General features: G+C 46.5%; 1 protein-coding gene across 1 annotated transcript; it reads left to right on the forward strand.

Moving 5' to 3' along the window:
* The first annotated feature begins 1,426 nt into the window (after window positions 1-1,426).
* On the forward strand, window positions 1,427-6,950 carry LOC134497580 (zinc finger protein 578-like). Its single transcript, XM_063303298.1, has 2 exons — window positions 1,427-1,698; window positions 4,264-6,950. The coding sequence occupies exon 2, from the start codon at window positions 5,105-5,107 to the stop codon at window positions 6,218-6,220; it is 1,116 nt and encodes a 371-aa protein (XP_063159368.1). The 5' UTR covers window positions 1,427-1,698; window positions 4,264-5,104; the 3' UTR covers window positions 6,221-6,950.
* Window positions 6,951-12,253: the final 5,303 nt, after the last annotated feature.

Below are 12,253 nucleotides of genomic sequence, written 5' to 3' on the forward strand. Positions count from 1 at the left end.
GGCTGCATTATAGGCTGCCTGTCTGGTACATTGCCATTTAGGGAGTGAGTATCATGGTTGTTGTCCCTTGGCAACTTGAGAGTAGGGAGATAGAAGATGACAGCTAAGGATGTAGGGATAGAGAGATTTAGATAGATGAGAGGGGGGGGGAGGGAGGGAGAGGATGGACAGACAGACAGACAGAGATAGATCTCCCAGCAAAGGAGGGAAGAAGTCGCTGTTGATCTCTTTCATGTCCTAAAATTTTTTCCCCGTTTTTCCGATGCTTAGAGGCTGTCGCCATGGATGCTGAAAGCTCTGCCAACTTTCTCAACGGAGATGAAAAGCAAAAACAAGCATTAACGTGGTTTCAAAACTGTGCAGCAACTGAAGACACAGGGCTCCCAAATACACATATTTTCACATTAGCCAAAGAACATATAAACGTAAGAACTGTCTAAGAGGCAGTCCATTGGCGTGCCTACCAAATGGGGTGCCAAAACGTCCCTGGATTTTGCAACTTCCATTTCATGGTAGTTCCCACAAATTAATACTTAAAGCTACACTGTTTGAGATCCACGTTTTTCCTTGCATCGATCACTCCCCTCTGTCCCAGGAAAGCTTTTTAATTGATCTCCCTCCTTAATTGCATGCAAGATTGTTTAACTTTCCAGTGAGATACAACAGACAGAACAGACACCAACACTGTAATAGGAAAGTGGAGAAGCCTCTTGTAATTTTAAAAAAAAATACATGGAAAGAGTATAATTTTACTGGATTAACAGAGGGAAAATCCTTTCTGCTTGAAACTCATTGCGTGAATCAGAACTGATTATTCTGTGCAGAAGCTCTGTCTCCTTCAGTGCCACCGATTTTCAGTTTAGGGTAAATCTTGAAACGTTTGTATACAGCGATCCAATCTGGGCTGATCTCCTGTCGGTTTTCTTCACAACGCCCCTGTGAGGTAGGCCGGGCTGAGAGAGCCCAGCTCAAAATGGCCCAGGCCGCTCCCGTGTCTGAACGGGGTCAAACCTGGGTCTCCCCTGCAGCGCAGCAACGGAGCAGCCAAGCTTCCGTGGTTTGCAGACGCCCAAGAGGCCGGGCTGAAGTGTGGCTGCAGCCCAGCGCGTCCAGAGGACTAGTCCCCTGAATTGCTGCCGCTGCAGGAACTGGGCGGGCTACGAACATTGCAAGCTTTCATCCGCTTCCTTGTCTGATCGAGACGGGCGTCGGGTTCCCACCGGCTTTACGGCATCTCCCGTTTCAGCAGTCTGGAGACGGGGCTCCGCATCCTCTCTCTCTGCCCGTCCCTGGGAAGTTGGGGGCTGCGGGGGCGGCGGGGGGCTTGCGGGCCAGAACTACAATTCCCAGGAAGCCTTGCGCCCCGAGCCCGTGCCAATGTCCTGGCATGCAGCCGTATGTCTGGAGCAGGCGATTTCCGGGGGTGGGGGAGCGAGATTCCAGGTGGAGACACCCCTTTCCTCGCCGGGGGGCGCCCTTTGTACGGATCCGCACGATCGGATCACCCGTCCCTGGTCCTGCCCAGGGGGAAAGTTGCCTTCCCTTTGTTTTATGCGGCCCCCCCGCCCTGCCCCGCCTCCCTCCTACCACCTTTCCCGCGGCGCCCTCTCCTCTCTTCCGCTGGCGAGCGCCTTCCTTTGCAAACGGGAGCTCAGCCCCGCCGATCTCCGGGGCCGGGACGGATTGCACGGAGCTCGGGTAAGGCCGTTTCCACGACCTCCTTCTACCCACCCCTGTCCGAGTTTGCATTCGTCTCCCCCAGAGGATTCCATGATGCAACCATCACCCCCCACCCGTGATTTTTTTACTGGCGCGTTCACACGACACGCCCAGCATAGCTAACACGGGATCAGCCGGTTGTGGGAACGCAGCCGTTCGCTTGGCATGCGGTGACAGTGAAGCCAGGCCATACAGCCACAAGCTGGGTTTGCGTGGGCATGGCATATTGGGTGAATGCAGCCGGTGTGGCGGGTTAACTCTGGTTCTGCAGGTTGTGTGAACCCAGTCAAGACCAATGGGGTTGGGGCTCTTGGAAATATCATGGAAGAGCTTCCATCCACCACCTGGGGCAGTGCATCTCTGCTGAAACTGGGCAGATCTCAAACACTGCTGGTGCCCCCTTGGTATAATAGGATCTCAAGACGCCACTCCTGTGCTTAGGCTGGCCAGACACAATTTCCACAGTGTCTTCAAGGGCAGCCCATGGCAGTAGTCAAGGCTGGCCTGAAGCCATTGGGTGAATCATGGCTGGACTCCCCAGGGCAAGAAGGCTCTGAGTTGGTTTAACACCTCCCTCCGTTTTTTTTCCTTTTTAAAAAAAAAAAAATTGTATTTATTAAGAGTTTTTTCATAGAGGGAGGGAGGGAAGGAAGGAGAAAAAGAAAACAAAAATTAAGAAAAATATGGATGACTTCCAGCCGTCTTTTCAGCAGATAATTACAATCGTACTGTCCCTCCTCCCTCTTGGATATTATACAAGTCCATTCAGCACCTCATTTGATCCACCTCTTTCTCAATCGTCAAATCCATAAATCATTTCATTTCTTTCCTCTTTCAGCAAAAAAGGCTTCCAGTCTTTCAGAACAGTTTTTGTTGTTTTTTTCTCTGGCCAAACAGGTCAGTTTTGCCATTTCTGCAAATTCTGACATTTTCACAATCCTGAATGTTTTTCCATTGCCCCCGGGTGATCTTGAGCCCCTTCACCATCATCCAACCCCAGATTACTCCACAACAGTCCTTTGAGGTAGGCTGGTCAAGGAACAGGCAGAACAGGGATTCTAGGGACATTCTTCATAGTTGTAGCATAATGGCAGAATCTTGAAAGTTTGTCCGTGTGTCTCTCTGTCCCACTGTGTACGAAAAACAATCAAGCCAGGATTATTCGGAATTGCTTCCTGAGGACTCGGCTATTCTCTTCCGCGGCTACCAAATGGGGTCCCAAAAGCTAAGAAAGGCCAAAGGTAACCTTAGTCCTGGATTTTGCAATCTCCGTTTCATGGTAGTGCCCACAAATATATCTAATATTTAAAGCTATACGTAGGTTGAGATCCGTGTTTTTCATGGTATGGATCAGGCCTCCCTATCCCAGGGAAGCATTTTAATTAATCTCCCTCCTCAATTACACACAAGATTGTTTAACCTTCCAGTGAGATATAAGGTGTTAAACAGTAACAAACACTGTAACAGGAAAGTGGAGAGGCCTCTTTTAAATTGTTTTAAAAATGCATGGAAAGAGTATAATTTTACTGGATTAACCAAGGGAAAGCCCCTCTGTGTATCTCTTCTGCACGGCCCCCCAACAGTTTGCTCCTTCTTTCCCTATTCCCTAAGCCACATCTTTGTTCCACCGCCTCTTTGAAGGATAATACTTGCAAGACTTGCATTTGGATCGGTTTCTAGGCTGGGCCAGATGGAGGCATCCACTGGAGGGTCAAAAAGTCAAGATGGCAGCCCAAATGATGCAATCAGCGCACAGTTATGGCTGCCATCTTGACTCTTTTGACCTACTCCCCTGGACACCTCTGGACTAGGTGTCTTTCCACCTTCAACCTGGAAAGCCATTGTTCTCCAATCTGACATCTTCTAGCTAAATTGGGAGAACGTTTATTTATTTTATTTTATTTTATTTTATTAATCAAATTTATCACCACCCATCTCCCAATAGGGACCCTGGGTGGTTTACAATAAAACATAAATAAAAAGATAAAACTATAAAACACTATAATACACAATACAATAAATATATTAAAAACCTCGATGGCTGAAAGTTCTTGATGATTTGCAGGCAGAACTGGGTCCTTCTAAGAAACTAACCATCCCCAGGAATGGCTACTCTCCCTCCCGCCCCAGGCATGATGACAGAACCAGGTCTTTAGCTGTTTCCTAAAGTCCAGGAGGGAGGGAGCCAATCTCACTTCCGGGGGAAGGATATTCCAAAGGGCAGGGGCTGAGTTGCAGAGGAGGCCTGCCTCCTGGACCCCGCCAGATGGAGTTCTCTTGCAAACATCCCCAAATAAACCACAATTGGCTGGTTATTCTCACCCCATTGACATAAGCCACAGTTTTCAAGCGATTCCCTTAAGGCAGATTGGAACAAGGGGCAGGTGCCAAGCTTTGGTGCCAAGCTGTAATTTTATGCCTGAAATAAGAAAAGAGAATGCAAGGAGGGAATTAAAGTAAGGTGGGAAAAAACAAGAGAGGCTGCCGACAAATATATTTCACAATCCCAATAAGGTATGCTGCTGCTTTTTTTTAATCAAACAGATGAAAGCTAAAAATATCACCCAAAGAAGTATCACGAGGACTAGGATATCAGCACATTGATTACGACAGCCCACCTCCTATTGTAGTGGAAGAAGGAAGGTGCCAATGAAAACTCCGAGCCGAAGGCGAAAGAAAAGGTGCATTTAAACCTCCTTGGGCAAAACGTCGTTTCATTTCTCCAAGAACAGAAAACCCAAAGCTTTCAATCCTCTTCTTGCCCGCAAAGAAAGCTTACCAGGCAAATGGCAGCTATGTCCTGATCCTGCCCCAGGTGGGCAGGCCATCCATCATCCCATCATCCCATATTGGCATCTGAAGTGTAAGAAAGCCAAATAGGAAAAGGGAAATTTCAAAAGGATCTAGACGTCCTTTCAGTGGAATAATAAATAAGAACTGCATATTAGTGACAAAGGTAACAAGTGTTCGGGTACCAAGCGGTCATCGTCAGGTCTATTGAAAAATTTTGCAGGGGAAAAACCATTCCAGCGTGTAGCACGTATGACCGAAGAATTGTCTGTCAGCTTGCGTGAAAGGTGGGCCATCAAATCTTCCTTTATGGTGAGTTCCAGGTCAGTTTCAGAGTTCATAAAAGGGTGGACTGTGCATTTGAAGAACATGGGAAAAGGGATATCAAGGAAATGTTAATGGTCCTCAAGAAGACTTGCTCAGGGAAAAAAACCTCTGTGATCTGAACTCACCATTACACCTTTCTTCCCATCTAAAGCAGAGGGACTTCATTCACATACATGGCCATTGCAAGAAAAGGGGACCACCAAGTGGTAAAACCAACAGGTTAACTCAGTTGTAAACAGTGCAGAGCAAAGAGGAGTTTTCGTAGGAGATGCCAAAAACTCGAATGCCGATGGGATCGCAGGAGAGAGGCATTTGTGAAAATGCAGGCAGTCCGAAAAGGGTTAATAATCCTTGGGGGATTCAGATTAAGAAGGAAATAGAGATGAGTACGGAATGGAAGCTCTCCGTGGAGGAGGGCTTGGCCCTGCATTTGGGGGCTCTGCATGGAAACAAGTCACAGGACCCAGCCGAACAAAGACACCAGCCAAGTCCAAAGATCTGTTCCAATTTTCCTCCAGAATTTCAACCAGAGGACAAACCAGGGAATATTGCAATACGTGCCAGTTGTCTTGCAGGCGCCTCCCAGATTAGCATCAAAGAGGAAGATCTAGACCACCCTGGCTATGCGCACGCGCTCTGCCAAAACCCCGTCCCGTTTCTGGCTCAAAGGATCAAAAAGGAGGACGATGCAAGCGGGGAGCTCCCCCTGGATCCAGAGCTTGGGGAGAAAATTGGTCCCTCGTCTGGTCTGTTCAAAGGCCCCACCACAGCTGCTGTTTTTGCAAAACGTTGTGGCCTTGCCAAAGGCAAGAAAAACATCCCTGTCATGCAGGAAGATCAGAAAGGAGAGAAACTGTTCGCCTGTCCGGTATGTGGCAAAGAATTCAACCAGAAGTCTAATCTCACCCGGCACCATAAAATCCACACCACGGAAGGGCCGTACAAGTGCCCCAAATGCGGGGAAAGTTTCCGCATGAACCGGCAACTCGTCCGGCACCAGCGGATGCATCTGAGCGACCCGTTCAAATGTGGTGAGTGCGGGAAGAGCTTCAGCCGGCGCTCCAATCTGATCAGGCACCAGAAAATCCACACACAGGAAGCCCCGTACCAGTGTCCCGAGTGTGAGAAGACCTTCAATCAGAAAACTAATCTTTTCCGGCATCGGATGATTCACATCCAGATGGGCCCTTGCAACTGTACCAAATGTGGGAAGCTTTTCACACAGAGGAAGAATCTTGTCAAGCATCAAAAGCTGCACCTGAGCGAGGGGGCCCACAAATGCTTTACTTGCGGGAAGCAGTTCCGGCTGAAAAAATACCTTCGGCGACATCAGAAAATCCACAGTCGTGAAGCAGCAAATATTCGTAAAACTCAGACAGAGTGACTGGATCTGGCAAGAAGTGTGATCACAGAACTGAAATCACAGGCTAGTGGACAATTCAGAAGGGCAGTACAGGTAGTCCTCGCTTAGTGACTGCCTCATTTAGCGACCATTTGTGGCTACGATGAAAAATAACTCTGCAACCAATCTTCACATTTATGACCTTTGCAGGTCTGTAAAGCAAAGCAAAGCTGAAGGAAGATCGTAAGCAGAGTTTCACTTAGCAACCGTTTTGCTTTATTACCGAGTTGCCGGTCCTAATTGTGGTCGCTGAGCGAGGACCCCCTGTAGAACTACCTAGATATGGAGCTGCTCCCCAATGAAATACTGAGATTTCAATTGGGTAATTGACCACATTTGAAAGTCATACGATTCTGCTCTTTGCAACCTGCTGGAACTTAAAGCAATGTTTTTTCACTGTGTGCGTGTGCTACTTTGAGGGGCTAATTTTGCGTGTATTCTCCAGGAATGCAAGAGATAATCCTGGGGGGAACCATCTGTGTCGTTGTGAATCTCTGCCCCGTGGGGGCATGGAGGGCACCAAATTTCTAGTTGCCAAGATACTTTCAAAAGAAATTGAGTTGGGAAATGGAGTAAATTAACTGCTTTGGTTTCTGTTGGTTAAACATGTTGACAGCTTTGTTCTGCTGAACAATTTTCCTCCTCCTCCTCAGCTAACAAAAGCTGTGCAAAATTAAGCGACGTTATATAAATCTGCTGGATTTGCATAAAATGTGCAAGGTGATTTCAGGGTTGTTTTTGGTGGGGAGCTACCTATATATAATTTCCTTTAGAATCTCAGCCCAGTGACCATGTTGTTAAAGCAGGCGTAGGCGGCCCCACTTCCTGGCGTCTCCAGCCAACGTCAGGCCTTGCGGGGTAAACCAGACAGGAATCACAACCAGATGAGCTAATTCTACTTTATTGTAAGGCTACGTTGATGGGATCTTGCAAGTCTGAAAGTACAATTCTCTCCACACCCTCGTCTCCTTTACAGCCCGAGAAGCTGGGAGGGTCCCTTCTGAGCCTCTTGCCCTTCCCACTCTCCAGCTGCAGGCTAAGCTGACTCTTACCTGACCATTCCCTAAGCAGCATCTCTTTGCCCATCTCCCAAGGTCTTTCCCACATACCATTACATCACCCTCCCCTTCAGACTCTTCCCCCCTCTTCCTGCCATCTCCTTTACAACCCAAGAAACTAGGGAGGGTCCCTCCTGAGCCTCTTGCCCCACCCACTCTCCAGCTGCAGGCTAAGCCCTCTCTTATCTGACCGTTCCTTTGGCAGCGTCTCTTGGCCCAGTCTCCCAAGGTCTTTCCCACATACCACTACACAACATGGCTTATGGTCAAGGACAAGGGGAATTCAAAAGCATCTGGAGGATTCTGGTCCTTGACGTAGTCCTGCCAGGGCCCGAATAAAACTTGATCAAAGGGAAGCCAGAAAGTTTTGTCTAGAAGTTACAGCCAAGACACCCCAAAAGTGAGGTCAGGCTCCAGCTTAACTCAAAAGCTCTTTCTATAGGAGGGAATCAATGGCCAACTTGGGTGGAGAGGGACCGTCCAAGCAGAGCGTGAAGACCACACTTCATGCAGCAGCCCAGGAACAGCCTCAGGCGTTTGTTCCAGATTTTGGGGGGGAGGGGGCAGACAATAATTGACAAAAAAAAATGTGTTATGGGCATCTGAAAGCCTGCTACAGAAGATGAAATATGAGGAGAATCTGAACGTTTTGAATTCTGAATGTTTCAGGATGTCCACTTGAGTAGCCCCACTGGATGTTGCAGTGCGATACGTCTGATTGGCAGCAAGATGGGGGGTGCATTGGGGGTCTCACTGTTCCCCCTTCCCCTTGAAAGAGAAATTTACATTTATATGAAAAGCTTCAAAAGTAGAGCGACTCCTCCGTTTCATGCCTAGAATTCCTGCATCCCCATTTTAAGCACAACTTAAACAACCATCGGGGTATGTCTTAAAAAAATTGGCTTGGCCGAATTCTAGCTATGATTCTGTGGCTTGATACACCCACCAAGTAGTTGTCTTAGCATCAAGAGGGAAGTGATGTGCAGTTGCCTTGCCTGGCACGCGTTCCCACCTTCCCCGACTCGCCTGCAACCCTGGGATTGGCTGCTGTTCCCATCCAAATACTGGGCAGAGCATGAGTTGAGCAACTAAATAAATACACTGAATTATGAGTGGCCTCGGCTTTAGATTGTAATGCATCTTAAAAAGTCAAGGTTTTTTTGTTGAGCTCAATTTCTGGTGTCTTCATGAATATCTCCATGCAGTTTTCCTGTCAATAAAGAAGGGCCCTCCTCCTTCTCATCTATCTTTGTCTAGATCTCCTCTTCCTCCTATCTTCTTGTCTATCATCTCCTCCTCCTCCTCTTCTTCCTCATCTACTCCTTTGTCTATGATCACCTCTTCCATCTTATCTCCCCCTCCTCCTCGCCCAATGTAGCCTACAGCCCTGCAGTTTCCTGACGGGTTCTCATCCAGCTACTAACCTGGTCAGACCACCTTAGCTTTGGTGAGATTTGCTACCTTCCTTCAGAAGGACCTCCCCTCAATGTTTTTCTCTTCTGCCCCCAGACCTTCATAACTGAAATTCAGGACAGACCTCCATCTGCAAACAGATCACAAAGAGTTTACTCAGAGGCCAGTAGAGTGAATTAGTCAGCAAGGTAGCAAATCCATACAATCCAGCCGAGACAATCTCCCTTGCTGATTTTCTTGATTTGCAAAATCAGTGGCGTCGCAGGTGGTTCTGTCTGATGGAAGCAGGTGGGTAGAAATTACATATGGATCACAGCTAAGGGTGCAAAACTGGGTCACTAATCCAGCAGCTTGGCCGCCCTAATCCTTCCTGAGTGAGGGCACAAAGCAAGCTGAAGCCTTGTCCCGTTCCTGCTCCTTTGCTTATGGAAACCAAACTTTGGGTTTGAAAATAAAATCTGCTTTTATATGGGTTTGATCATGTTAGGGAGATAACCCAAAGGATTAATGTGTTCAGAAACATCCTGTCTCCTGGGCAGGTGCTGAGAGTAAACATTGGAGGAGATTATCATTAGATTAACACTGGGGAACATTCAAGGCTGTTCTGCATAACTAATTGACGAAGAGGAAAAAGAGAGATATTTCCATGTTGCTGCTGTTTGTCAGTCAGGAACTCATTTGTGTTTTTCGGCAACGAATAGCTTTTTTTTTTTAAACTTATTTTCTAGAGTGCACTTTGGAGCATGGTCCTAATCAGCCCCCATCCCAGGCACCTATAACTATATATTTTACGGTACTAATGAAACTAAAGAAGTGCCAAATCTCATGATCTTGCAGGATTTCAGCAATTGGAGAGGAGATGGCATCATGAGTTCAGGAAGTTGGGCCACCCCAAATTTATGGGGTAGGGCTGGAGGCATGCATAGTCTCTTTCCTGGATGGACTGAACCAGTGTTTTTCAAACTTGGCCACTTTAAGACAGGTGGACATGCTGGCTGGGGAATTCTGGGAGTTGAAGTCCATGTGTCTTAAAATGAATTCTGGGAGTTGAAGTCCACGTAAAGTGGCCAAGTTTGAAAGACACTGGATTAAACACTCACCTTGTTCTCCCCAACCAGAACAGGAGGGAGAAAGGTTCTTGGGATTATGTTTTAAATAAAAGCAAAGACTGGTCACGTGAATTAGGGGGGGAAAAAAAAACCCAGATGCTGTGTCTGTGTGTATAGTGGTTGTAGCTGTCAGTTTAATTTAATTTAATTATTTAATATTTAATTTAATATTTAATTTTTCAAGGTTGAGGCCACTCAGTGACTCTGGGAGATTTACAATTAAAAAATTAAAAAGAAAACCATGTATATTGAAGGGAACACAACGCTCTAACAAAGATTTTTTAAAAAAACCTCCAAAAGGCATAACCAACCAGGACCTTGCTGGAGATGTTGGTTGCCAAGGCATCTGCAGCAAAGTCAAAAGTTGCACCTGGCAATGCCAGGGCCGCCATCTTGCCACTCTTTAACCAGCCTATCCCTTTCTTTAAGCACCCCGTTTTCCCCCTCCTGTCCCCTATGGGGGTCCCTGGACCCTGGGGGCCAAGTCTAGGAAAGACCCTGTGGTTGCCAATTTGGGGAGGGAGCTTCCAGATAAGATTGTTCCCAGGGCAATCATCCAAAGGCCACCTCTTCTGTCTTTCCCACCCAACTTCCAAAGAAAAAGTAATGGAGCGTTAACTGATGGAAGACCTGTTATCAGGTTGGCATATAGCTCAAGATGTCCAGTGCTCCGATCTGCACATCCCTTGGCTGAGCCCAATGGTGCAAGATTTTCTGACAATTATTCCTAAAACGTTAAAGGGTAGATACTCTGAAGTTGTACCCCAGCAACTAATTTTTTTTTTTTGCAGTATTATGGCAATTTGCCAGAGTTTTCTTCCGGTGTTTTGTCCTGGTGGTCTCCCATCCATCTAACCAGACAAGACAGTAACCTTCTGAAACCTGATCATGATGCTTACATCAAGCCTTTTAAGCCGTGTTCATGCTAAACACTTAAGGCGAAGTCAACCACAACTGATCATGGCTTAGTATACCTTGTACTCTCTACCATGGCTTGCAAAACCCTGGCATTTTGGCCAGGAATGTCGGGTGAACCCAGCCAATAAGTAAACCATGGTTCAACCACAGCTTATGATGTATTCGAAGCTTTAATGTGGGGGGAAAAAAAAACAGGAAGATTAAAATAATTACCAGGTGATCTTCCTGAAAAGATTTGGAACTGAAAAACTGTTGGCTGACCCAAAACTGACAGTGGGGAATTTACCCTGGATATTAATCCATGCAAATGCCATCTCTAGCTAGCTGCTGTGAATAGAGAAATGTTCAGAACTTCAAAATAAATAGCAACTTTCTCATTTGAGATGCTCTGAGAAATTGCTTTAAGCATGTCATGCCCCGAGAGAGACAAGAAAGCTGTGACGGCTAATTCCACACCCCATATAAAGTCAGATTTGGCATAGACTCGTTTTGTGCTGTTCCGGATGGGAGTTGAAGGAGATCGCCCTGGATTGTGTATTTCGGTTTCTTTCTGAATGGAACAGTAATGTGGCTTTCACGGGACTTTAAATCCTGTAGCGCCATCTATTGGAAATAAGGTACGGAATACTGAACCAACTTGAGAAATTCAGTGAAATATCTGTCAAGGAAAGTTGTGAAAAGTTAAGGCTAGCTTCTCAGATAAACCCAGATGTCACAGAAAGGTTTGGTTTTATTTCCTTTCAAAGAGTGTAATTTCTTATCTTCCATAATTGTGTATCGTTTTTAGAGATTTTCCCCTAATAGTTTCCTTGGAACAAATGGGGAGCCAAGATCTATTTGTGAAATTGTCTTTTCTTCCCCCCTTTTCCGGTCTTAAAAAGGTAACTGTATTTAATCCTCTCTGTTGTAAGTGGGCACGTACCTGTGGCCCTCCTTCTCTCTCAAGCCATTACTCATCTGAAATGGACTGCAATATTAATACTCCCAAACAGCATAAATCCCTGAAATCTTCCAGGGGCAATAGGGAACGTTAAAAAAGAGAAAAGGTGAGACAGCAGTTTCAAACTTTGCTGAGCAAAAGAATACTGAATAAAGTTCTGGCTGAGTCTCTCCTTCATGGCTCGGTATTACCCATGAGCATTAAGTGTTGCTGAATTCCACACAGAGATTAGGAAAATTACATGACTTCGGGACAGCCTTCAGAAAACCTGATGGCACACATGTATTCCTCAATATGGGCTTGTGTTTCTAAAAATGGCTCTTAGACGTACCCACAGCAGGGTTTCTCAACCTCAGCAACTTTTAAGATGTGTGGACTTCAACTCCCAGAATTCCCCAGCCAGCAGTGTGTGGGAGTTGAAGCCCACACATCTTAAAGTTGCTGAGGTTGAGAAACACTGACCTACAGATTTAAACACTTTCCCAAACAAAACTTGCCCCCAGCAACAGGCAAGAACGTGGGCCAGCAAGTCACAAAAGTGAGCAAGGAACCGTTGTTCTGAAAGGCAGCCGAAATC

Source organism: Candoia aspera, chromosome 4, assembly GCF_035149785.1.
Source record: "Candoia aspera isolate rCanAsp1 chromosome 4, rCanAsp1.hap2, whole genome shotgun sequence".
Lineage (NCBI taxonomy): Eukaryota > Metazoa > Chordata > Lepidosauria > Squamata > Boidae > Candoia > Candoia aspera.